The 26,588-nt window shown below is 39.7% G+C and overlaps 1 protein-coding gene across 3 annotated transcripts in view; it reads right to left on the bottom strand.

Annotated features, from left to right (window-relative positions):
* Positions 1-1,012: 1,012 nt before the first annotated feature.
* The window catches only part of LOC124281917 (TBC1 domain family member 12-like), an 87,736-nt gene continuing 62,160 nt past the window's right edge, over positions 1,013-26,588 (bottom strand). For all 3 annotated transcript variants that reach the window (XM_046717924.1, XM_046717926.1, XM_046717925.1), the window contains exons 2-12: positions 12,005-12,238; positions 8,426-8,508; positions 7,725-7,842; positions 6,716-6,822; positions 6,206-6,292; positions 5,840-5,934; positions 5,112-5,183; positions 4,282-4,410; positions 3,759-3,868; positions 2,994-3,097; positions 1,013-2,280 (exon numbers count right to left, since the gene is read on the bottom strand). In XM_046717924.1, coding sequence (XP_046573880.1) covers positions 2,084-2,280; positions 2,994-3,097; positions 3,759-3,868; positions 4,282-4,410; positions 5,112-5,183; positions 5,840-5,934; positions 6,206-6,292; positions 6,716-6,822; positions 7,725-7,842; positions 8,426-8,508; positions 12,005-12,238 — 1,336 coding nt within the window. In that variant the 3' untranslated portion in view covers positions 1,013-2,083. The remainder of the gene's footprint in view (positions 2,281-2,993; positions 3,098-3,758; positions 3,869-4,281; positions 4,411-5,111; positions 5,184-5,839; positions 5,935-6,205; positions 6,293-6,715; positions 6,823-7,724; positions 7,843-8,425; positions 8,509-12,004; positions 12,239-26,588) is intronic.

The following is a 26,588-nucleotide window of genomic DNA, read 5'->3' as shown; positions in this document are numbered from 1 at the left end:
TATTTCAATAATCGCACTTAAAAAATTCCCAAGACAGGTCCAAGTTGATTTTATTTCTCATTACTGCATCATCCATAGTGTTGATATTCTGTTCACTTGTAAGGCAAGTATTTCATATCTAGGATTATAGGGTCACCTTAAGCATGGGGACAAGGATCTCACAGTTATTTCCAGTTGCATCACTTTTAGGTTCCACTGGCGATGGCAAACCTTTGTATTTTGTCTGAAATAACTGTTCCAAGGACTGGTTTGGTGTAAACTTCCATAGTACTGTAAATGTACTCCTCGTTCATACTGATCATTTTGTGCAAATAACTTAAAATATGTCACATTTAGATCGAAATAGAGCTCAAAGATATTGGTAGTGTTTTCTTATATTATTTTAATTAGAGAATAAAGTCAGCACATACTTATTCATTCTCCACTTCTACATTTGATTCAGATTGCATGTTTTAACGTCCACTTTCTGTACCTCTGGAACAAAATACACTGAAAGGTTATTTGCCCAAAAAGGTGGAATGTTCTACAGTTAGAAAGAAATGATATTAGTGAGCAATTCTTGCATTGCGGTCTTGAATATCAATGGATACACAGTCAACTGTATTATCACATATGTGTTTCCTGTATTCACATGTGAATAGACAATGTGAATACAAACATGCTTACCAATGCTTCAAATTCACAACTGAAAATATCATCATACCATTATATGATGTATATAAGACTATGAAGTCTTATCCCATTCTACCCCAGAAGTTCTTAATATTTTAAAGTTTGACACAATTAAAATTAAACATCTAGATTCTGTCTGTTATTAAATAAAACACATAAAGTTCATGACAAGAGTGGGTTGTCACAAAAGTTCAAAGCAGGCTATTGAAAATGACCTGCTTTATCAATTTAAACTACTTTCATAAATATCTCACATCTTAATCTCCATCTTGTTGGAATATGATATTCTGTCTGTGTTCCCATCTTCATATTAACAAATTTACAAAATGTTTTTTTAAAAATTCAAAATTAGAACAAAGTCCTACCCCACATCACCAGTGTTAACAGCTGAATGAGCTGAGATCTTTAAATTCTTGTTACCATGGGGCAATAAAACCAGACATTAACTTAATGAGCAAATCCACTTATCATTAGGCTAACCACATGCTGAATTATTGAAAGTCGCTGTTTACTATGAACCTCTGTGATGATCACCAAATCCCAATTCCCAAACTGTCAACATTATAATTTAACATTTCACTGACAACTTAGAATACAGGGTATACAATTTCATTAATAGCTATTTTATATACACAGATCTGTAACAAAATCTCATTGGTCAGGTTATCGATCAACGTAAACAAGACTTTACAAGTGGAACCGTGAAACACTTAAATACAATAAATTATTTCCATACTTTACTGACATCAATATACAAGTCTCCATTGACATCAAACCCTTGAGAAATCTCCAAACCATGATTGTTTCATTGTTTCAAACTGATAAAACACAATCTGACAATATCACACATGTAAAGAACCTTTCTGCCTGAAAAAGAATTCAGCACATCTAGAAATGATGGGTGTTAATGAATGGCACTTTAATTTGAAAGTCTGTTCCTTTTGGCTTCTCTTCACCATCTGAATATTTTGAAGAAGTATCTGTTTACATCTTGTCATATAAAGACTAGAGAAAAAAGCTGAACTGTATCTGCCAGCGCACCCTGATGATCTGGGTCCCGATCCACAAGGTCTTCATAAAGTTACGACATGTCATAACTCTATAATTTACCATAAGCTTACTGATGTTGTAGCGCTATGAACGCTTTGTGGATTGGGACCCAGGCTTGTTCCAACATTTGTGGAAAGTGTTCGTAAAGTTACGACCTGTCGTAACTCTATTATTTACCATAAGCTTACGAATCCTGTAGTGCTATGAACGCCCAGGCTTGTTCCGACATTCGCCCATGAGTGGAGGTGTGTACAGATGATACTGCTCGGATGCTGGTCGGACATCAGTGAGGATGATGATGGTGGCAGCAATGCCAGCGGTTAATATCACATTTGCTGAAGACACTCCTCCACAGTTACTCTCATGACGAGTCTTCTCTCGACTCGCGGTGTATCGACAACACTTGAGCAAATTTCTTTTTATCACTGTTCATACGTATTGTGTCTATACTGCGGAACAAATTGTCTGCAGATATGTCCTCAGGTAGTTTTGTGAGAAACTGGGCAAGATGGATGAAGTCCATGTTAATGAGAATTCCTTCATACAACCTTAATATTCCTGAAAAAAATAGTAAAGCAATGAAACAATACCATTCATATATATATATTTCTAAACATTTGTAACATATGACAATGATAACTAATTGTGAAACCAATTGCCCATATCACCCAACTAATTCTGTTTGGTCGTGACCCTATTCAGATCTGGACGCAAGTCCTCATAATTACATACAGATTGTGAACATTTAACAAGTTTTATTTGTTTGCCCATATGATATCTGTTTTTCTGATATCATTTTCTCCACTGTGAAATATCAAAACCAAAATAAGAAGTGGGGTTCTTTCCGCAAACCTACCATAGCTCTGATATGATTGTAACTACTATACTTAAACGTTGACATATGATCATCATAGACACATAGAGAATTCCAAGTACTTTGCTCCATTGCTGAATCCCCTAGCTTCTGTAACTCATAGTGAGTGAGTTTAGTTTTACGCCGCACTCAGCAATATTCCAGCTATATGGCGGTGGTCTGTAAATAATCGAGTCTGGCCCAGACAATCCAGTGATCAACAGCATGAGCATTGATCTACGCACTTGGGAACCGATGACATGTGTTAACCAAATCAGCGAGCCTGACAACCCGATCCCATCAGTAGCCTCTAAACGACAAGCATGGGTTACTGAAGATCAATTCTAACGCGGATCTTCACGGGTCTGTAACTCATAGCCCCTTAAACATCTGGTGCATATCCTATTATCAGTCTCACCTAAAGCTGTGCGAAATAGAAACTCCTCGCCATCACGACAGAAGACATCCCAGACCCGACAGGCTACATCCAGAGGTAGAGACTTGCCATAGATTAGAAATATCCTGAAAATATACACAGAAAGTCAACACAAGTCAAAACTACTGCACTGATGCAACAGTAACATGACCTCTGCTGTTAGCTATCATGGTGGACAGGATATGGTATCTTCATCCACCATTCATGTATTAATATAGGAGAAGAGAAACCCTGTAAAACAAGAATGATGCATCTTCTTGCTACCTCATTGGGCACAAATCGTCCTTCTGTTGACCCAATCTGATCTAATACAGGGTTTTGGACGATGCGCAAATGTGTGTCCAGTACGCACAAATGTAGAGAATGGACATAGAAAAACAATACACAGCGTCCAAAGGAATGCAAAGTATTATTCATTGTACCGAGTGATCTTTGACTTTGCTAAATGTTTGGTTGTTTCTTTCAGAGCTGATTCGTGCATCATTTCATCCATCAGTCCACATGATCAATGATTCATTCCAGTCTCTAAAGAAATTATCAAAACGTACAGTTCTACACAGGACCCTCATAGTGTCTGTAGGGACCCTTAAAACTAATAATTGGGGGTCCTGGGACAACCATGTTTGTGTGTCAGGTAAAACCCTGTTAATATCATCAAAATCAGACCTTTATTCCCCTGCCATAATACTGCTGGAACACTGCTAAAATGGCATAAAACCCAACTCCCTCACTAACTGATCCACTCACCAGTCTAGAAGGTAAAGGTTAGGTGTGAGAGCCTGGTCGACAAAATGATCGTGTAGATGGGGCAGGTTTTCTCTGAAGAATTCTGTGAATGTGTCATAGTAGGCCATCATCTGAAAAGACAAAAAATAATAATAAACCAATAACATTCAAGTTGCCAGATTCAGGTTCAGACTTGTTGCTAAAGTTACATACTCAAAGCGATATTTGATAATCGTTGGTATAATTCCTATGGAAACAAAACCACACAAAAAATTCAAATATTTCAAACCCTATGCATATAAATCAATTTTACACCCGCAACTCTCAAGGTTATAGACGTAAGGAAAATAAAGAAATTTATGGGTGATCTCAAGAGATACTTTTAGCTTGATACCGGCATAAGAATCTCCACAGAAACATCGCTCTATGAAATTAACAAGAAGTTGTTATCCATAAAGTTATATGCCTCATTATCGATATAATGAGAGTTTCATGTTGAGTTATCACTTAACAAATACTGGAACAAGAGACAGCTGTTACTGACCATGGCCTCATCCATACGGAAAAAGGTGACTTGACACGGTCGGTTGAGCAAGTTGGCGAAACAAACAAAGGCATCTGCCACATCCATGTTTAAGAGGAGGATGGCAGCGATGAACGACATACCCTGAACCTGGAAGGAGAGATGATGAAGATGTACATCAGCTGCAGGTAACATATCCTCATCCTGTGGATCAACAGCAAACATTTCCCCATGGAAATATTAGTTTAACTACCATATATGGCTGTGTATAATGAGACCCAATGTATAAGGTTGTCCATCTTCTAAAATCATTCAAAATCGATGGTAATCTAACCTTCTTTGATTGGCATTCTAGAATTTGAAAAGATGAAGAATGAGGAAATATTTTTATGGATTTACAACTTCTTTATTCTGTGTAACTATTTTGTCTGTTTTGTGAATAAAAGTGAAGGTAGATTTTAATTTAACCATAAAGTTAATTATAAAATGCCATATATTTCTATGAGTGTGTGGGTGAGTGAGTGAGTGTGAGTGAGTTTAGTTTCACGCCGCCCCAGCAACATTCCAGTTATATGGTGGCGATCTGTAAATAATTGAGTCTAGGCCAGACAATCAAGTGATCAACAACATGAGCATCAATCAAAGCCATTGGGATATGATGACATGTGTCAACCAAGACAGTGAGCTGACCACCTGATCCAGTTAGTCGCCTCTTACGACAAGCATGGGTCACTGAAGATCAATTCTAACACGGATCTTCACGGGTACCGGTTCTGAGAAAAAAACATTGCAATACATATTGCAATATACCAGTAAAACAGAGCAGTTCTAGCAACTACACCAGAACTTACATATCCCACATCAGGCCTGTAGCATGCATAAGCTCCCAGTAGGCTGTGAAGGAGGTCGTGATATGGCCCGCCCTGAAACATTACAACAGTCAACACGTTGTGCATCACCAAACTAGGATAAGACACTACCTGTCAAACTGTCTTATTCATCATGAAGCCCAGTGTACTGCTCAAATAACGGTACAACTCCTAACTGAAATTGTCTAGTTGAATTATCTCCCTTGGATTGTCAAATACAACTATGATACAGAGGTTTTATTCATGCAATAATAATTCTAACCAAAACATTGTTAATTTGCATGATTGTTGATCATAGTGTATCTGTATATAAACTATTTAGTTGACACAAACAAAATATTTACCATTTTGTGTAACAAGTCTAAGTAAATTTTATTACCTCTCAATTTATGTAATTAGCAAAATCTGAGCTTGCAATCATTTAATGATTCCAAGATATAACAACTTTCAGGCAGCAGTAAACGTGTTTAAGCCAAGATTCAAACAAACCACTGACTGCTAATAAAACCCATGATCTAAGCCCAATATTCTATGTAGAGGTAATTATATTCATAACGTTATCCAAGGACAGGTGATCTCCCACAAAGTATGTACACAAACTTAAATGAACAAAACCTAATGATACAATGATGTTTTTTTTCAATGAGTATGTTCAGTAATCTTCAAGTGTCACAATAAACTCCTGGAACTACACAGTCACTGTTACATACCTTCTGGAATATACAGAGTTGAGGGAATGTTCGGGATACGTCAAGTTTGATGACATTGACGCTGTCTTCTTTGTTGGACGGAGGTTCATTTGAGACTGAAAACACAAAAATACAATAGTTGTTTGAGAATTGAAAGCATTAAACAAAACATACATGAAACATTCAAATTTGTATTTTATAACAAACTCTAGTGACAGCATCCCTATTAGAAAGAGAGCATCTCCAAATTATTTCTTATATTCCTGTTAATGCAGATTTTCTTTGAGCAGAAAGTGCCAGGAATTTGTAAAACATTGGATTGAATGTGTGATGTGTTATGGATGAGAAATGATAAAATGAAAGAGTTATCTCCCCTTGAACACAAACCTTCTGTTGCTCCTGACGACTCACTGGCTGATTCTTGCATCAGTTTGATCCGGTCCTCTGCTCGGCTTACACAGATCTCGTACAATTCTGAGAAAAAATCACAATTATGTTTTTAGGGTGTAGCTTAAAAATTTGTCTTTAAACTGAACAACAGAAAAAATGAGAAAATGAAAATTAGAAACTTACATCAGTGGATGACTTAATACTTGAGTTTGAGTCAAGATCCTGGATAGGTTGAACAGTAAAATATGCTAATCATTCTCCAATTTGTTTTAAGTATTCATTTGTGAAATGATTGAACTTATTTCATGAATGTGTAACTGAGAGCAAGCAACAAGCAGTTTAAAGGAACTCTTCACACCCTCAGGCCATGTTACAGAATCACCCAGATCCCACACTGTGCCCAACAAATCCTAATTAGCCAGATCTTACAACAAACAAAGAGTACTACGAACACATTCAGCCCTGGAATCCCCAGAGATCCGCCATGTGGGGTGTTGCTATACCTACCCTGAGTGATGTTTAGGTCATTGCCGAGAGCCAACCTCCACACCTTCCCCCGGACGTTGGGCGGCAGACCGATCCACCACAGGTCACGTGCCTTCTTACTGCCTTTCCTGTTGGGGGAAACAAAAAGCGTATATCATCTGAATTTCATTTTCACACTCCTCTCATATACAGAAACGATTATACCAGGGTATTTCATCTCAATGCCTTTTGGGGAACACACAGAAGTTCTCTTATTAAGCATACATGATATCAGTCACTCCGTCCCAACTGTGCATCTCAGTGACACTCCGGCGCAGTGATGACTTAACTTAACATCACTACCACAGGCATAATTTGCATACGCAAGCTTTTCGGTGCTCTTCACCATGTTTTACATTGTTACATGTATATTCTTCCACAACTACGCAAGTAAGGTTTATGACAATACATATTTAGATATCAAACTGGCTGCAGCGTTTGTTCTCCGTCGGCTTCGATGACAGCACGTGGAGCCGCAAACCTATGTAAACAAAGGATCGCTACGCAATTCGAAATAGTGTTACATGTTTCAGCATATTTTCTCAGTGAAACTAAACCATTCTATCAAAGATGTTTAATTAGACGTATAGACTCATCAAAAATAAAAGAGTTAAGAAATATTACGTTATATTGAATGGACTGTGTAAGATGTGACGAATCGTCACATCTTTCTGGCCTGTGGCAGAGGTACTATGCTGGCTGGCCACATGGAGCTCTGGGTAGGAGAGTGTGGTGTTCCACTGTGTTCTAGTTGGGTGGTCATTGTCCTGATCTCTAGACGCCCACACTATCCCATGCTGGTGCTGGTTATCACTCACAATATGCAGATCAATAATCGCAGAAGGACTTCCTGAACCCCCCTCCCTCTCTCACCACCCGCTCTCCATCCAAACTTTCCATCACTGTAAGACCCCTCAAGCCTCTCCCCCATTCACTGTGTCTCACAATGATCTCTCCCCACCCGATCTCTTTAACCCTCTCCCCCACTCACTGTGTGTCCCAGTTGGGCAGGACTTCGTTGTTCCAGATACGTGCTGCGGCCACCAGCTGGTCCTCCTGGCGTAGCTGCTGCTGTAACTGCCTCTTCTTCTGCTTCATCTCCTTTTGTTCTGCAATCCAATGACAATGTTGTACTCACTGTCCACTACTTCTCTGTCAACCGTACATCATACAAATCACAAGTACTGCAACTTCATCATCACAAAAACATTTATCCCATTCAGAATGCTTAATAATGATTCTTGTCCAACCATATAAAACATTATCAAGAGACAGGTCAAAATCTGGACAGCTAGTTCTTTTCTCCCCAAATCCAAGTTATCAATATAATCACTGGTCAAAATTTAACAGAGAACATGTTGGATTTGAAAATAGTATATCACATATAAACTGTAGCAAATAGTAAATACCATGTAACACATATGGTCACACCTTAGGCAAGCAGGTTTGGTCAAAATTGCCTCTGTTCACCCAGCAGTGAAAAGGTACCTGGTAGGATAATATGGTCATTTGACTGCAAACTTTCTAGTGCCTGACAGGCATCTTAGGTTAACCAAGGTAAATATATTAAGAGCTCTACAAATGTATTATTACTACTGTACTACCAGATGGTGAATATGACAACAGTCGAACATAATCTTGGAGTGGTGTACCAAGCTTCCATACAGTATTCTCGAAATCAAACTTGACTACCTTTTCTCCGTGCTGCTTCCACCATTGTTTCATACTCTTGTCGATGTTTCTCTGCTTCTTCAGGATTTTTGGATGGGAGGTTCCTGAAGCCAAAGAGTTAGTGATTGAAATCTTATGTTGGGATTTTGAATGACTGAGCTAAATTCAATGTCACCTTAAACTATATTTCAGTCACTCCAGTTTAATGTAGATGGAAAGCCTTAAGAGAAGAATATTGTAAATGTTTCAAAACCCACCAGAATGTTGCTGACAAATGAAGAATCATAACTGACATATCTGAAAGTCACACACATGGGCATGAAAACAAAAATCAGTAATCTGTTACTCAAGGTTGGAGAAACGACTAAAGTGATGCAGGTGTTACACAGTGAGTGAGTGAGTGAGTGAGTGAGTGAGTGAGTGAGTGAGTGAGTGAGTGAGTGAGTGAGTGAGTGAGTGAGTGAGTGAGTGAGTGAGTGAGTGAGTGAGTGAGTGAGTGAGTGAGTGAGTGAGTGAGTGAGTGAGTGAGTGAGTGAGTGAGTGAGTGAGTGAGTACTGGGTTTTATGATGCTTTTAGCAATATTCCAACAATAACATGGTAGGGATATCAAAAATGGGCTTCACACATGTACCCATGTGGGGAATCGAACTCTGGTCTTTGGCGTGACGAGAGAACGCTTTAACCACTAGGTTACCCCACTGTCCCTTACCACTTCAGAGACACCCAGATTACTGACAGAATAATGATCACATTCAGAGATTTCATCTAGCTGATCTGACCATCTAAGGGGCATAACTTACACAAGAAACACAAGACAGATTGCAGTGAGTTTGGATATAACAGCATAATGTCATAGCGCCAGTGTTCTTTCAGAAATCATCTAAAGCCAACAATCAGAGACATGATGTTTAACAATGAACAACTCTGCTGATGAAAATCTCAACACGAAAGGTCACCTCAGAAATGCATTCTTGTGCTTATGTGATCTCAGCCAGATATTGTGAAAAGAGTCTAAAGAATCAGCTTTTGATGGAAATGTGCGGACAAAATAGAATGACAAAATTCAATAATCATAAAAAAATGATTTTATAAACCCTGTCAGCTCTCACCAAACTAATATCCGTAGCATCTTAACTCATGGTAATTTGAAATGTAGTCTAGGATATTAACAGCAGTAATATTCATATATGCAGTCAACCCATGATAGACAACCACAGCCAGATAAATACATCACTCTTTGGCCTTCTCCGTTCCATCGTCCTTAGCATTCAATCCATATAAGCCCATCTATTGAATAATGCATGTAAACTTCAAACACAATCGTTTTCAACCATATTGTTTCATGCAAAGCGCAGCAGACTTTTTACTACTTTTTACCTCTGCAAAAAATGCATACTGGTCTGCATCAAAGACCATTTCATGAGTTTCACAACCCAAAATATCCTTGCATCAGCAACAAAGTACTTGAAAATTGTCGCTTCTCCTCAGACTGCAGAGGGCAAAGCTTAATATAAATGTTGCAGGACTATTTCAATCAATATCTCTTGGAAAGAAGGAATGAGGTTTGTTGCTCAATTTTATGAAAATTGGATCCTAATGGCAGCCTAGGAAGGCGTATTGCATGGTTAGAGATAGAGTAATTGTATGTTCCCGGTTTCTGTTGCAAGAAAATCGCCTGACTAAAGGACAGCAACAACACACATCATGATAGTCTCACACTTCGGTACACATCACGACCTCTTAAAGAGAACCTGAATAAATGTCTAAGATCTCCTGTGCTTTTAAAAGATGATGAAAAAAACATGACATGGTTTAAAAGACCCATCACACACACTGTTCGAAAGAGAGTCTGAGTTGTCCATACGAAGAGCTTTGGGGGAGCTGGATCATCTGTGAATGTTGGTTAAGGTATAGGATTTCATCAGCTTAATGTTGGAGAAATGACTAAAATGATGCAGGTGTTACACAGTGAGTGAGTGAGTGAGTGAGTGAGTGAGTGAGTGAGTGAGTGAGTGAGTGAGTGAGTGAGTGAGTGTGAGTGAGTGAGTGAGTGAGTGAGTGAGTGAGTGAGTGAGTGAGTGAGTGAGTGAGTGAGTGAGTGAGTGAGTGAGGTTTTCACAGCGGGAGACAACAGAAAAGGGCTTCACACATTGACAAGCATGACAAGAGGACGCTTTAACCATTAGGCTACCCCACCGCTGTAGGTGTTACACACAAAGCACTTTGTGAAATGGTTAGGTGGTGAGAAACCTAGACCCGAAAACAGGCCGATCCGGCCTTCACAGCACAGCACAGCATTCTGTCACAACTATATGAATGTAAGGGATCTCAGTCACTACGTACATAAACAGCCAATAAATCATCCATTTTGGCCATCTGATCCACAGTCATGATCATCTTGTTGGATACTAACGCTAACCTGTGTCCACTTCACACTGCTAAAGTATCAAAATACTTGTATATTTGTAACTGTGCAACTCTGTATTTTATTATTCAGAAGAAGAACATGAAAGTTACTGCATGTTCTAACTAATGTGACACTTTTCAAAATATCCTTGGTGGGATTAATATTCCACTGAAGAGTAATTCATTGGTGCCACTGTGTTTGATCACCATCAGAGATAGTGTGGTAAATGAACCCACTATAGGCAGATCCTGCAACAACTAAGGGATGTAACTCAGCACAACAAATTCGAGTGACTTAAACATTGACAATAATGATGATGATGATGATGATGATGATGATGATGATGATGATGATAAACAATGATGAGCACAATGTACTGAGAACAGTTACATGACTATTGCCACACAAACATCACATCCCCAACATATGATGAGAGCAGTTTACTGGCAACAGCTGTCTGTCATCTCACAGAGTTACTCATCCTCACATGCATTGCCTGCACTTACTGTTAAATAGCCCACTGACCCCATCAAACAGGTTTGTGGCTCAGAATGTTTCACTTTAACATGCTACATTCACCGGGGTTCAAAACTATCTAAAGTCTGCTTGTGGGAGCACAATATTATTTCCTTGTGGACAACCTCTGTTAAGGTAGATGGCAATTCTGTAGCACATCATTTAGGAGACAAGTGTCAATACAAACTAGCCCCTAATTTATTTACTACAGTCAGTGGGTTGTGTTTAATGCTGCTATGCTACAGATATATAACGGCCTGGCAGTGAAATATGATTTAGGTCACTTTCGGTATTGAGTGAGTGAGTTTAGTTTTACACTGCACTCAGCAATATTCCAGCTATATGGCGGCTGTCTGTAAATAATCAAGTCTACATCACTGCAACGGTAAAACCTACAAGCACTAGCATGGAACTGAAAAACCTTGAAGCAACCAGGAATTCAGACCCACGATCACAGGATTCTGGTATGCTAAAAGGAGGCAACTCCGGATAGAGAATTGCAACAACTTGGATATAGGGCCTTAGATATAGGGCCACCTAGGCAGCCCGTGTACCATTTTAGGGTCAGACTTGTTTAGGGGTTAGGGCGTAACACAGACTGAAACTTAAAAACATGCACTCAGTAACAACATTTCCTGAATATATCCATCCTCCATCATGTCACAGGGAGACTCACATGGGTCTGTTCTCCAGAATAAGGGCTGTGGTGGAGAGAACTTCAATATCTTGTTTCTTGGTTGTTCGACTGGCAGGGAAATGGGCACTGGCTCTCTGCTTGGCCTGATAGTCGGTGGAGATCTGAACCGAGTCCTTCTCTGTGGCGGCTTTGGGAGGTATTCGACCAAACAGCTTCCATCCTGGAGCACTTTCTGAAGACGCATTTTCTTTGGCTTTCCGGGAAAATAAATTTCTGAAAAAGAAGAAGCAACTTTTGAACAAGTTTGAAAACATTTTGCGAATGGTAAGAAACAGAAACGTACACCCAGTCAGTTCACAGTATCTTCAGATACCTGAAAGAAAATATTATTACTGGCACTGAGACTAAAGTGGATGAACTACATAAAGAGAAACGAATTATGACACATCACATAAATTTATATACAACCTAATCAAGTCTAATTAAACATACTAAAACTAAAACTAGAGAGAAAAGCTACAAAGTTTGATCTAAACGCTACTTGTCCATACTGACAAGGAAAACTACAAAGTTTGATCTAAACGCTACTTGTCCATACTGACAAGGAAAACTACAAAGTTTGATCTAAACGCTACTTGTCCATACTGACAAGGAAAACCACAAAGTTTGATCTAAACGCTACTTGTCCATACTAACAAGGAAAACCACAAAGTTTGATCTAAACGCTACTTGTCCATACTGACAAGGAAAACCACAAAGTTTGGTCTAAACGCTACTTGTCCATACTGACAAGGAAAACCACAAAGTTTGGTCTAAACGCTACTTGTCCATACTAACAAGAACATGACAATGATGGATAGAGCCCAGTGGTAGATTGTTTACATGTTAGTTATTTAGGCCGGTGGACATCTGATCCCGCCAGGTCTTGTTGTAGCATCTACAGCGTGAGGTCTCAGACTTTGGACCAAGATAGTGGTATTATGTCACCCATGGGACACCGCTCACGGTGACTCACACTTTCTGTCAAACACTTTATGAGCAACAACTCCATCAAACTGACACAACTCTACTCACATACTACGTCCATGGAGATGAATCATGTAACGTTAAATATGTTATTGTCATATTTCAAAGTATATTTTCTTTTTAATTGCGAATGGCATATCTATAATGGGATATATCTCCACTGTGATCAACTTTATCATGTTGTTTTAATGTCTAATTAGGAAATGAACATTTCAATCGTTAGTTTTAGATTTAACGATAAATTGAATCTGGAAACAAAAGCACAGCATGAGGTTTCAAATGTTGAATTTAGCATGGTTAGAACCCACATGTAACCAAGGTCCACACATACGACACAGAACGTTTATCTCCACTCTACCACCATTAAATATTTCACAATCAGTTTGGTATCAGCAAATATATTGACTGAAGGGGTATTTCGAGTCCCGTGCCTTGAGTGGGTTGTTGATCTGAATTACGGAATCACCGACAATAGCATTAAGACAAAATATGACATTCTGTGAATTCAAGCAGTTTGTGTATATTGTAAAACTTCACTCAAACACAAGAAAGCATGTAGCACGGCTACTTTGCAAGTTATCATGAGTTGGGCACTCATAAAGAAAACTAAGCACGCCTTACAAGGGTTTCGCAATTCATAGCTGTCATTATGATGTGAGGACGCTCATTGTGAAATCACAACTGTATGCAGGAGAGTGCCAAATTCCAAAGTTCATTGTCCCCAAATTTTGAAATACATTCTCAATTATACTTTCTGCAGAATATGTATTGCCATTAAATGAGTCACCACATTTGCATTTTGTAACCAATAATTGTACAAACAATTATTTAGATTTTTCAGGGTCTTTTTCCATTACTGTGACAAATATTACAATATATTTTATGAATTAGGGTAGCCTAGTGTTACTGCAATCACTTGTCACGCCGAAGACCGGGCAGGTTCAATTCAATACATGGGTAGAATGTGTGAAGCCCATTTCTGGTTTCCCCTGCCGTGATATTGCTGGAATATTGCTAAAAGCGGCGTAATACTAAACTCACTCACTCACTAATACTAAATATGGCCATGCTGTACAAGGACACTGCTCCCGGGTAAATCGGGATCCCAACGTATCAGCAAGCTGTAACTGCTTTCTCATCAGCTTATGTTATACCCTACGGTCAAGAAACCTTTGACAGATCTATGTACTTCAACACAAGGCCACCTTGTCACACTTCACTGATCCCACCCTCAATGAACCTTCCTAAGGCTATGGGCTTGTGATCATTGCAACTGTTTTGTTTGAAGACAGCTGTGAATATTATGTTTTATTGCATCATAAAGCTTGACCCCAGTCACCTCCTCCTGATGGGGATTATAGTCCAAAGGTCCTTCTGGTTCCCAAGTGTACTATTTAAATCTAGTATCTCTCTGAAAGCTAACCTCAACACTGGCATCCTGATAAGAAGCCCTCGCTTATTGTGAAATACTGATATGGGTTAGAATAAGAAATAATGTTCGCTGAAATTTTAGCTCAACATTAATATCTCATCATAGTGGTTCAATGTCATCCACTGTCAGTTCAACAAGCATGCTTCCAAAACACCATATAGTATGTGATGATCCTTTCTCAAGGAAGAATGTCAACAATTTGGAGACGCTAGCAACCATGATTGCAGGTTCAAATCCCTGTTCATCCAGATGACGTATCTGGGTTTAGCAGTACCAAATGCATGAACTTGGGTTTCACCAAATTTGTAAAGTGTCTGAGACAATCATAGATTCAGTCTTTCCTCCCACAGAACTCACTCACTCACTCAATCACCCACCCACTCTCACTCACACACCCACTCACACACCCACCCATTCAAACAAACAATGTACATATACCCTGTACCAGTTACGTCATCCAAACACACCAACACCCCAAACCATGATCAGTTGCTAACCTGCCCACACAATACCTCAAGGCCATTTACTGAAACAGTCCAACACAAAACCATGTTTACATATTCTTGTGAACTCCTCAGGGTGTTTCTTCCCTTGTGTCAAGTTTTCCCACAGTAGAAACCATAGCTGTTGTTATGATAATGTCTAGGCTTAAGTTTCACACTGTTATCAGTCCTGAACACCTTATCTATATTCATAGGACACACACCACTATTACCCCCAGATTGATTACCTACCCTGGCTAGTGTTACACTATGTATGCTGACCTACACTGTGGTGGACACAAAATCCTATCTACAAACTTGTATACGCTTAATCTTCTTAACTAGAGAACATAAGCCATCCACACTTTCCCGTCAAGTTGAAAAGACCACAACAACTTAAGATGTCATAAAGAATGTACGCGTCTTCATCATCAACAAACAGGTATCGATTCAACTCATAAGGGTATCAGCATGTTGATGACAATGCAGATTTTACCGGATTAGTAAAAGGACACACGTCAAATGTCATGTTACAAAAAGTGCTGTCTTTTCTCCACCAGTCGCCAGAGATTTCCCTACATGACAGACTGACCTTAAGGATGTCTGGTATGAGTTCGTAATCACTGCAGAACTTGAAATGTCATGCATGGGAGTTGTAACGACATAATGTAAGACAATCTGTCACTGATATGAAGCTGTACAGCCTACACTGTAAGGAAAACCATCAAGGTTACAGCTTATATATGTCAAAGATGGAAATATTTCAGTTAAACATACAAGGTGAGAGTGGGCTTAGTTATACCTGCTGTTCCCTTGTGTTACATCCACACATGAATCTGTTAATGGTGTAATCCCGGGTCATCATATATATGATCATTAAGGTCTGTTAGCATCATACCAATAACATGTGGACTCACCTGCGTGGTCCACATCCAGACCTGGGTCACTGAGGCCTGTGTCTATGTCACCTATTGATCAATCCCCAGAACTGATGAAATTGACAAACATTTATTTCGTGAGTACAATGTTTTGATATTCATAAAGTTTGTCAACATTGTATTTCTCAACTTCTAAAATCCCACTCAAAAAGCTCCAAAATTAAGTTGACACACTTTGATGAGACTGTTATACTATCAAAACAGCACAGAGCCCAACTCACTCACTCACTGTTATCACATCTAGACTTGAGACTCACTAAGGCCTGTAAGTCACTCAATGGCCAGTCTACATGAGTAAGCTGATTCACTAAGGCCTGTAAGTCACTCAATGGCCAGTCTACATGAGTAAGCTGATACACCAGATAAGACTGACATACTATCCCAACAGCACAGAGTCAACTCACTCACTCACTCACTCACTATTGTTATCACATCTTTATATTATTGATCAACATCACTGATGTTTCAATAATGATTCTAACTTCACATTATCAACTGCGTTTTCTCTGGGACATCCCTCCTTCAACATTGATCCCGAGAATCAAATTTCTCATGTCCTTTGTCACAGTAGGTCTAAAATTATAAGTGTGTCAATGATGTTGTTTCGCAAGACACTAAAGGGAATACTGATTGTGGGATTACAACAGTCATCCTTTCTCCACCAGTCACCAAGGAGAGATTTGCCTACATGACTGGCTGACCTGTAGGGCTGAGGTCAGACCTACTTACAGCAGGAAGCCTACTTAGATTAAGTACACAGCACTGGAAATAGCAGCTACATTTTCATAAATACTCTGGCTAAAGCTGTGGGCTATGGGCTATGGATGTCTTATATACAGATTCTCCTATTCTTGGTGCTTAGATACTGAATTCTTAATAACGTCTGACCACTTCAGTTCCATTCTATTTAAAGCTGTTCCTGGTTAATCTGCAAGAGGCTGAGGAGGAGGAGGGAAAAAAGGAAAATTGAAAATGTTGGTGTGGATGGAAGGAATAATTGAAACAGCTTCATCAAATTATGTTGATATTATGCAACCACTTCAATTCAGGGTATAAGAGTTCAGCACACATCCTGAATGCACACATCGACCTGCCCTCTGACTTACCATCCATCCACCCACCCTCTCTACTCACTCACCCTATCCACCCACTGACCCTACCAAAACACCAGCTAACCCTATCCAACCACCCACTCACCCTATCCATCCACCTGCCCACTCACAATATCAACTCACTCACCCTATCAACCCAACCACTCACCCTACCTAAACACCATCTAACTCCTATCCAACCATCCACTCACCCACCCTATCCAACCAACCACACACTCACTCCCCCTATCTAACCACCCATCCACCCACCAATTCATCAACCTACCCATTCACCCTTTCCAACCAACCTCCAACTCATCCTATTCAACCACCCACCCAATCACTCCCCTATCTAACCACCCATCCACCCACCAATTCATCCAACTACCCACTCACCCTTTCCAACCAATCTCCGACTCATCCTATCCAACCAACCACACACTCACTCCCCCTATCTAACCACCCATCCACCCACCAATTCATCCAACTACCCACTCACCCTTTCCAACCAATCTCCGACTCACCCTATTCAACCAACCATCCAATCACTCCCCCTATCTAACCACCCATGCACCCACCAATTCATCCAACTACCCACTCACCCTTTCCAACCAATCTCCGACTCACCCTATTCAACCAACCATCCAATCACTCTCCCTATCTAACCACCCACCAATTCATCCAACTACCCACTCACCCTTTCCAACCAATCTCCGACTCACCCTATTCAACCAACCATCCAATCACTCCCCCTATCTAACCACCCATCCACCCACCAATTCTACCAACTACCCACTCACCCTTTCCAACCAATCTCCGACTCACCCTATTCAACCACCCACACAGAAACATAACACTGAAGATTCCAAGATATATCACAAAATGAAAACAAACCACCACCCGCAACAAGTTTCCGACAACATTGTATGAAACTGACCTTAAACCAATCACTAAGTGACCAGACATAAAATATCCCATAGTATGTCAAACCAACACAGTTCATGAAAGCACAGACACATCACTCCAAATGTAGCCCCAATTATACCCATCACAAGACTTTTAATATCTGTTTCTTTTAATTTTCAACAAAGACAGTTTGTGCCAGTTCTCATGAAGCTGTCACAAGCCGTTACAAACAGAACAACAAGAGGTCATCTAACATGACATCTAACTGTGTGCAGCTGTCAAGACTCGAGGAGAAACTCATTCTTCTGTTTCCAAAAACAAAGCAAATGTAATTTCCTCAAAGATGAATATTCATGTGCTAGAAAATAACTGACAGTAAAATATTCATGTTGAATTAAATCCTAAAATGTTTTGGAATTCATCACTGTCATTTCCAATGCCATGAGGGGAAGATATTTTTTCATCACCAAATCAATTTTAAATCTCAAACCCATTCCTTAAACGGTTAGCAAACTTCTCCAAATGTAATTTACATCAGTATGCCAGAATATGAACTGACGACGTCTATTTGTTGAGTTGCTGATAATTTCAAAACCAATTAAAATCTGTTTGCACTTGAGCAAAGATTCCAACCAACCGAATCCTAAAAACTGCAAGCTTGAACACAAAATACATCGGTGAATACCCAATGAGCATTAAATAAAGAAGTCTATCGCATTTAGCAGAGAAGGGAAAAGATCGTCAGCCTCAACCTGTTTAAGTCAAGTGATTGGCAAGATAGAACTATGCACTAAATCTCACTTCGGGTTAAAAACTGATCCCCATCAATGAACAACTGAAATATCAGAAACACACACATGAACAAAGACGAGACAGATTCAGGGATCAAGTGAGCTACAAAACTGTGAAGCAATGCTTTTATTTTCTGATTGATGCGGTTACTGGGAATCGATCAAGGATGGAAAACTTTGCTGTACTTAGCTGAAGAAAATCAGAGTGATTTAGTGAAGAGCACGAACTTTGTTGTATTGGTTGATTAAAGTGAGGGTGAGTGCATCAGTAACGGCACTGAGGCTTACAGTGGCGAGAGGGCTTAAATGTGTGATGAGAGTGTAGGGCTTAGCAGTATTTTCAAAAATTGTCAGCAACACGACAACAAGAATGTGTTGTTTATTTTTGGTTTTATTGTTTAATGCCGCACTCAGCAACATTCTAGCTATATGGCGGCGGTCTGTAAATAAACAAGTCTGGACCACACAATCCAGTGACCAATAGCATGAGCATCGATCAACACAGTTGGGACAGGTTGGCATGTGTCAACCAAGTCAGCAAGCCTGACCACCCGTTCAAGTTCGTCGCCTTTCACGACAAGCATTGGATGCTGAAGATCAATTCTAACTCAGATCTTCAAGGGTACCACAACCAGAAATACTAATGACTGGGAACAAAACCTAGGTCATGTTGAGATGAGAAAACACCTGTAACCATTGGGCTGCCCTTCGACTAATAAACAAGATAACATTGTAAGTGAGAACAGTTTTTCAGGAAAATAACATCATAAGAAGTCAGCTTACTTAAACCTGACGAAGGAAAAGAATACAACTATGTTCATGAGGCCTTAGGGGGTACTTCTTTAAGCTTCTTTGTAAATATAGAAGAAATATATTGGTCCAGTCAGGTTATAGTCCGTTTGAGACAAAATGATACCGATGAATTGCAATCTAACACAAAAACAAATAGACATAAAAACCAAAAACAAACCAACGCTGACTGCAATAAAAACAACAGACCAACTCTAGAAAAAAATTGCATAATTTTTGTCACAAAAATAAAAAAGTTGTTTAAGAAACTGTCATCATTTATTTGTGCGTTTTCCCAGTTTGTTACAAGGGCACAGTGGCAACTAAAGGAACAGCGAGAAAAAGCGAGATGCATGTGCATTAGTGACGTCAGGGACGTGTAATTACTGCTGATTGACAAAGTGAGAGAAAATGAAAGTCTATAATTTACAATGTCTATGATTTCTTCAAGGATAAAAATGACAGGGGATGACCCAAGTATGCAATAACTAAGTTCATACAGCGCACTGCCTGTGCAGCTGGGGTGCGTCATCTCGCCAGCTCAAAATTGTTTTGTTGAGAACCTGTTAACGCACGTGCATCTCGCTTTTCGCGCTGTTCCTTTAGTTGCCAACGCCCTTGAAACAAACTGGGAAAATGCACAAATAAATGATGACAGTTACTTAAACAACTTTTTATTTTTGTGACAAAAATTATGCATTTTTTCTAGAGTTGGTCTGTTGTTTTTATTGCAGTCCGTGTTGGTTTGATTCTTTTATATCTATTTGTTTTTGTGTTAGATTGCAATTCATCGGTATCATTTTGTCTCAAATGGACTGTACATGAGATGGAATAGCAAGTGCCCCTGAACAAACCTCAATGATAACACAGGCAACAAAGGTTTTATTGCAAGAATATATAATATTGGTCACCCTCTTGGTAGTCAATACTGAGCATTTTCAAAGGTGCAAATCAAATCCATTATCAAATAAGTATTTGATGTTGGCATTTTAAGATTAACAAAGTGCATGATCTTGCCACAGTAAAACCATTAATTTGCTGTAAAACAAGTCATAATCATTAAAGAGGGGACACCCAAGATGAAATCAGACTTAAAGAGATCCAACCATATCAAGTGACCACCAAATAACAACATAAGGATTTGGAAAGGAATTGTCAAAAGGAATATAACATGTCATTGCATTCTCTCAAAGGGGAGATAACTCAATCAAAGAAAGACAACTCCGTAAAGTTTTGGTAAGTTTAGGTTGAACATATCAGGATGTTAATTTAACCCCGAACATATAAATATATCTCATAGTTCTCACTTAACATACGTGAATCATAAGTAAGACAAATGATCAGTAATTAATAGTAATAGTTAAAAACTCCAATGAACGTAATCAAAGACACATGGAGGAAATTAGCTATTGCCAAAATGTCAAGCATAACAGCCAAAGGTCTGCAGTTGGTCAATATAACATTAAACAGCACTTGACTCCAACGCTAAGTACTATGTAAGGGGATTATGGCCTTGTATTGCCCAGCTGCTGCCATACATGCAACCTTGCCCAGTGTATACAGGACACATTGTAACCCAGATACCATAGTGCAAAGCCTCCATGCACTGGGCCAATGTTTGGCAGTCAGTGGTGGGTCTTCCAATAATTCATTTTCATTTACAACAAACTATTTCATGAACGGCAAGCTGCATCATGTTTTCCTTGTGGTTGGAAAAATCACCAGCTTATGGTTGCTCCTGGATTACAGTAATTCAGTTGAAACTGAACTATGGCATCAATCAAATAGTTACTTTCCTTTAGTTCAACTAACGATCAAAGTGAAATGGATTCAAGTCGTATAAACATCACTTTGTCTGCTTGCTCCAAGTTGAAAGAGGCGACTAATGGGATCGGGTGGTCTGGCTCGCTGACTTAGTTCACACATGTCATCGTATCCCTATTGCACAGATCAATGCTCATGCTGTTGATCACTGGATTGTCTGATCCAGACTCGATTATTTACAGACCACCGCCATATAGCTGGAATATTGCTGAATGTGGCATTAAACAACCAACCAACCAACCAACCAATCTTAGTACTGGTATCTTTGCAGGAAGTATTTCAATCAAAATTGAAAAGACAGAGATTTGGCTTTCACATGATACAGCTTAAGTCACAATGTCAAGATCAAGACTGGATATTCGCAACATGGAGCAAAGACATTCTTTTACCAAAAACATAATTTCTTATTAAGATATAAAGTTTCAGATCGTGAACCACATAGCACATTTGGCCATTCTTTATCTGAAAGGAAATCAACGATCAACCTACTACAATACTGTTGCAACTACTGCAATACGACTGCAATAACTGCAACGCCTCCTCTAGTCACCTCTACATCTCAGAGACCAACACATGATCAATGGTTCCAGACTACAGCACGTCCATCAACCTCCAGCAAGGAGAAGTATCTGACCTTTAAGCTGGTAAACAAAAGTAACTCAAGTAGGTTTATATAACTGGACAGTGAGACACTATCACAGTAGTGGTATCAGGAAGCCTAGTATCTGCTGGAATACACAACTTCCCTTTCAGACAGTAACAGTTCGCATCAACAAGGGGGGTCTGCTTGGTTGGAAGGGACCAGTTGGCCTCAATGCAGTTATGTCCCTTTGATGTACTCTCATGCACTGGTTCTTGAGTTTACATCACTGGTCCTAAATATACTGAAGTATATGATAAGCAGCCATTCCTTATTATGTGCATAAATCAGCAGTCCTTATGATGATAAGCTTTACAAGACACAAGTCGTTATTTTGTGTATAGTGAGTGAGTTTAGTTTTGCGCCGCACTCAGCAATATTCCAGCTATATGGCGGCGGTCTGTAAATAATCGTGTCTGGACCAGACAATCCAGTGATCAACAGCATGAGCATCGATCTGCACAATTGGGAACCGATGACATGTGTCAACCAAGTCAGCGAGCCTGACTACCTGATCGCGTAGTTGCCTCTTACGACAAGCATGGGTTACTGAAGATCAATATTCTAACCCAGACCTTCATGGGTCTATTTTGTGTATAATAAGTCACTAGTCCTTATGATAAGCTTTATAAATTAAGAGTCCTTATTATGTGAATAGGTTACTAGTCCTTGTGATGCTAAGCCTTACCAGTCACAAGTCCTTATAACGTATATAATAAGTCACCAGTCCCTATGATAAGCTTTTTAAGTCAATGATCCTAATTGCGTGTATAACAAGTCACTAGTCCTTATGATGCTAAGCTTTACAAGTCACAAGTCCATAAGATTAGCACAATAAGTCACAAGTCTTTATAATGGCATATGTCATCAGTAACTTATTCATAGTTTCTTCAAGTGATGTTGATAGCATAATTATGCAACCTTTCCTTTATGAAATGTGTAAAACCTTCCCAGATTTCTACTTACACTTTGACAGTAACGTCCTCTATCAGATGATAAGAACAGGCCATGAACGTGTGTCGGTGCTACAACCCTTAGCTAATGGTGTAATACAAATGAGATATGTCACCAATGTCCTGCTCGCAGATCAGTCAGTATGCACAGAATGTTGAGGGACTGATTCGCTGTTCCTGGACTTTGACAAGACATTCAATCAATGAAGATTAATGACAGCACACATTATAGTTTCAGACTGCATCTACTTCAGGCATTGCTTCTTTTGTTCCAGCTTATAACTGTAGCCTTTGTAAGACAGCAGACCTCAATTATGGTAACCCACTTGAACTCTGAGTGAATGAGTGAGTGTGTGAGTGAGGTTTCACGCCACTTTTAACAATATTCCAGCAATATCATGGCAACATCACATTGTACCCATGTGGGGAATCGAACCCGGGTCTTCAGCCTGTTGAGCGAACGTTGAATTAACCACTAGGTTACCCCACCGCCTCTTGGTTAGGGGAGAAAAGGCATAACACTAATACACTACTCATGAAATCTATCAAGTCTGAATACAGAAGCCATCAAATTTCAACTCATTTGGGATGACTAAAATGCAGCAGAATGTGCAGATGGAAAAGGGCTTCACAAAAAACAGCATCGGCAAGGAAGGCCTTTGACGGGATCAATGAGGTGTGAGCGCCACCAACACCTGCAGCTGTAATCAACATACCTGAGTCGACACAGCACAGGTAGTCATGTTGCAGCTAGGCAGGGTGTCTCACAGGGAGTGGTTTTCACTGAGCCAAACATTAACATACATTCCACACTCAATGTTAACCAGCACAGTTGAGTTGCAGATTGATTTTCCACCTGTGTATTTCTTTGTACTTTTGAAGCAGAATCTTCATTCAGTTAGGGAGTGAATACTGCCTTATGCTTCATCAGCAAATTTGCTGATCTGAGTATAAGAAGTCTCTAGTCAGCCTTTGTTACATGCTGATTGAAATGCAGTGGTAATCTGATATGTCTGAATAGATAGGATAGAATCATATGTGGAATATATCTACAAATTACAGGTGAGAACTACCAAGGTGTACAAGTGTCTCTCTCCAGTCGACATGGGGTCCAGAGAAGCTGCAATACCACAACAGAAGTATTTGTTGGTTTGTTGTTATTGTGTTGTGTAAATAAATCAGACAATGTAGTGATTGACATCATGAGCATGGAAATGGACCTGATAACAACCATACTGGTGTGCCTCACCACCCCATCCCATCTAAGACAAGCATGGGTAGCTAAGACCATATCTAACCTGGATCTTCCCAGGTAATAGGGTGGGAGATGTGTGCCTGTGAGGGTCAGCATGACAGTCCAGTAGACAGGGGTACACAGACACCCTGAACCACATTATTTTCCCTACTACCTAGCCCTCCCTGCAATGCTATAGCCCTAAATGACTGACTCACTGAGTTTAGTTTTACGCCGCTTTTAGCAATATTCCAGCAATATCACGGCGGGGGACACCAGAAATGGGCTTCACACATTGTGCCCATGTGGGGAATCGAACCCGGGTCTTCGGCTTGACGAGCCCCTAAATGAAGCAATGCTAGATTTCCTCAGGTTTCCATCTCACTGGGGCTCCTTTTCAATTTAAATGTGTTTATTTGTTACTGTCAAAATTATATATTCAGAGACTCAGCGTTAGTCTAATTCCATACCAGAGGTTAGGTGACTTGGCCTAAGGAGTGTGGGAGGTGAGTAGATGTGTCAGTGTGTGTAGGCAGGGTGGATCCCAGATCGTAATGTCAGATTAAGGGGCAGGTCCCAGGGGATGGGTTATCTTCCCTCACTTCATCACAGACCACTAATACAGGTTATGCTAGGTGTGCTGCTGACTCACAGGTATTACATTTCACAAGTTCATCTTCCAGTGAACATTGTTTTACACAGCTGCCAGGTAAATGTGAGCTGTACTTCCACACACTGAAATCCTCAAATCTACAATCTCAGCAGGTTGTGGTTCATAGCATGATTAAATATCCACGTCAGTGTGTCACACATAACATAGCCTCACTGACAGTTATATACTGAGGCCTCACTGATGGCTATATACTGAACTGCTTGCATGGGTTTCTTGGGCAAAATACAAAAAAATGAGTTGAAACTACTTCAGAAATTATAGCCAAAACCCCTATGAAGCATCCAAGATATACTGTTAGACATTAATTGATCCAAATATTACTAGTTCCAAACTTTTGGACTGGTTCTAACCCAAGTATCACTATAATTACAGGGATGAGAATGAGTATGAGTGAAAAAAGAGGAAAATGAGCTGGGCGGTCTTGGGGGCCGCAGCTTTAGACTCTTCACAAGAATGACCCCAAAGCGATCAAATCCGCAGAATTCTGTGGATCCTTGCAAAATTCTCATAGCTGTAATTAACAAATCCAAGTTATCATTTCTAATTTCTTGTACCGATAGTTACATCTGGCATATTTAAAACACTGCTACAATAAACAAATAAACCAACAACTAAAAAACAGTGGCCATCAATCAAATGGGCCCAATGCATGCCAGTTAGTCTAAGAAAAGTTAATGAATGTTGTTTAAACATGAAAAGAGGAGCTGGTAATCTCCAAACAATTAACTGAAAGTCTGTTTTTGCTTTGAAGGTGTTTGGGACACTAAGATGTCAGATCCACATAAAGCAGACCCTGAAACAAAGAACCCATTCGATGTCATAAAGCACCTTGCCCAAAAAACCTGGAATACTCCGCAGGTCAGAACTCTGCAAGACAGCTTCTCTGACATTTTATTTCAAAGAAAAGACTGTGAGAAATGTCAAACCACCAACCCTGTGTCTAACCATTGTCAAGGCTCAACTATGTTTTCATGGCAAATATTTCAACAGTTTCTGAAAGCTTGACAATGCCTAAAGGCCAGGGTCTGTTCGTTCATGGACGGATAAAACCAGTGAAAATTGCCCTGTGGCAGGTAACCAAATTGATAATGTGGTATTTGCACCATGTCATAGATTGTAGCCCTATTCTTATCTGCCTCTGTAGGTTTGTGATGTATGCCTCACACGATAGTTCACCTGTCAGGTGTGATAGATGAGTATGCATGTCTACCTGTGCTAACGAGGAAGTCTCTTACCACCTGGACATTAGGTTAATGAAACTGGATATTGTCTTGTGGGATGGTAAAGCCTTGTTAGGGAACGGAATCTTCAGTAATGATACTACTACAGTAACAACTAATAATGACAAATGTTGTTGCTTAACGCTTCACTCAGCAATATTCAAGTCATATGATGGCGGTGTGTAAATATATCGATTCTGGACCAGGCAGGCAAGTGATTTGACACCATGAGCCTCGTTCTATGCAACTGGGATTCAATAACATGCATTAACGAAGTCAGCGAGCCTGACCATCAGATCCTGTTACCACCTGTAACAGGAAGCATGGGTTACTGTAGAACAATTCTAACCCTGTCACAGGGTAAAAATGATAATAATGATAATAGGATATGGCGCAGCTGTTGTATGAGTTTACCATGTTGAATATAAGAATACAGCATGGGAGACCATTGATAGACAGTCACTGAGAAAGTAGCCCTTCTACACAACTTGAGCCTAAGATAGCTTGCCGATGACTAATAACATCTGTCACCAACATCAACATATTCTCCCATAACAATACTACTTATTCCAAATACTGAAATTACAGATATCAAATATCAGCTGACAGGCAACAATAATAGAA

This window comes from Haliotis rubra, unplaced genomic scaffold (assembly GCF_003918875.1).
Source record: "Haliotis rubra isolate DU_JTF1 unplaced genomic scaffold, ASM391887v1 Scf290, whole genome shotgun sequence".
Classification (NCBI taxonomy): domain Eukaryota; kingdom Metazoa; phylum Mollusca; class Gastropoda; order Lepetellida; family Haliotidae; genus Haliotis; species Haliotis rubra.
The sequence above is the reverse complement of the archived record's forward strand: the minus strand, read 5'-3'. Positions and strand labels throughout refer to the sequence as shown.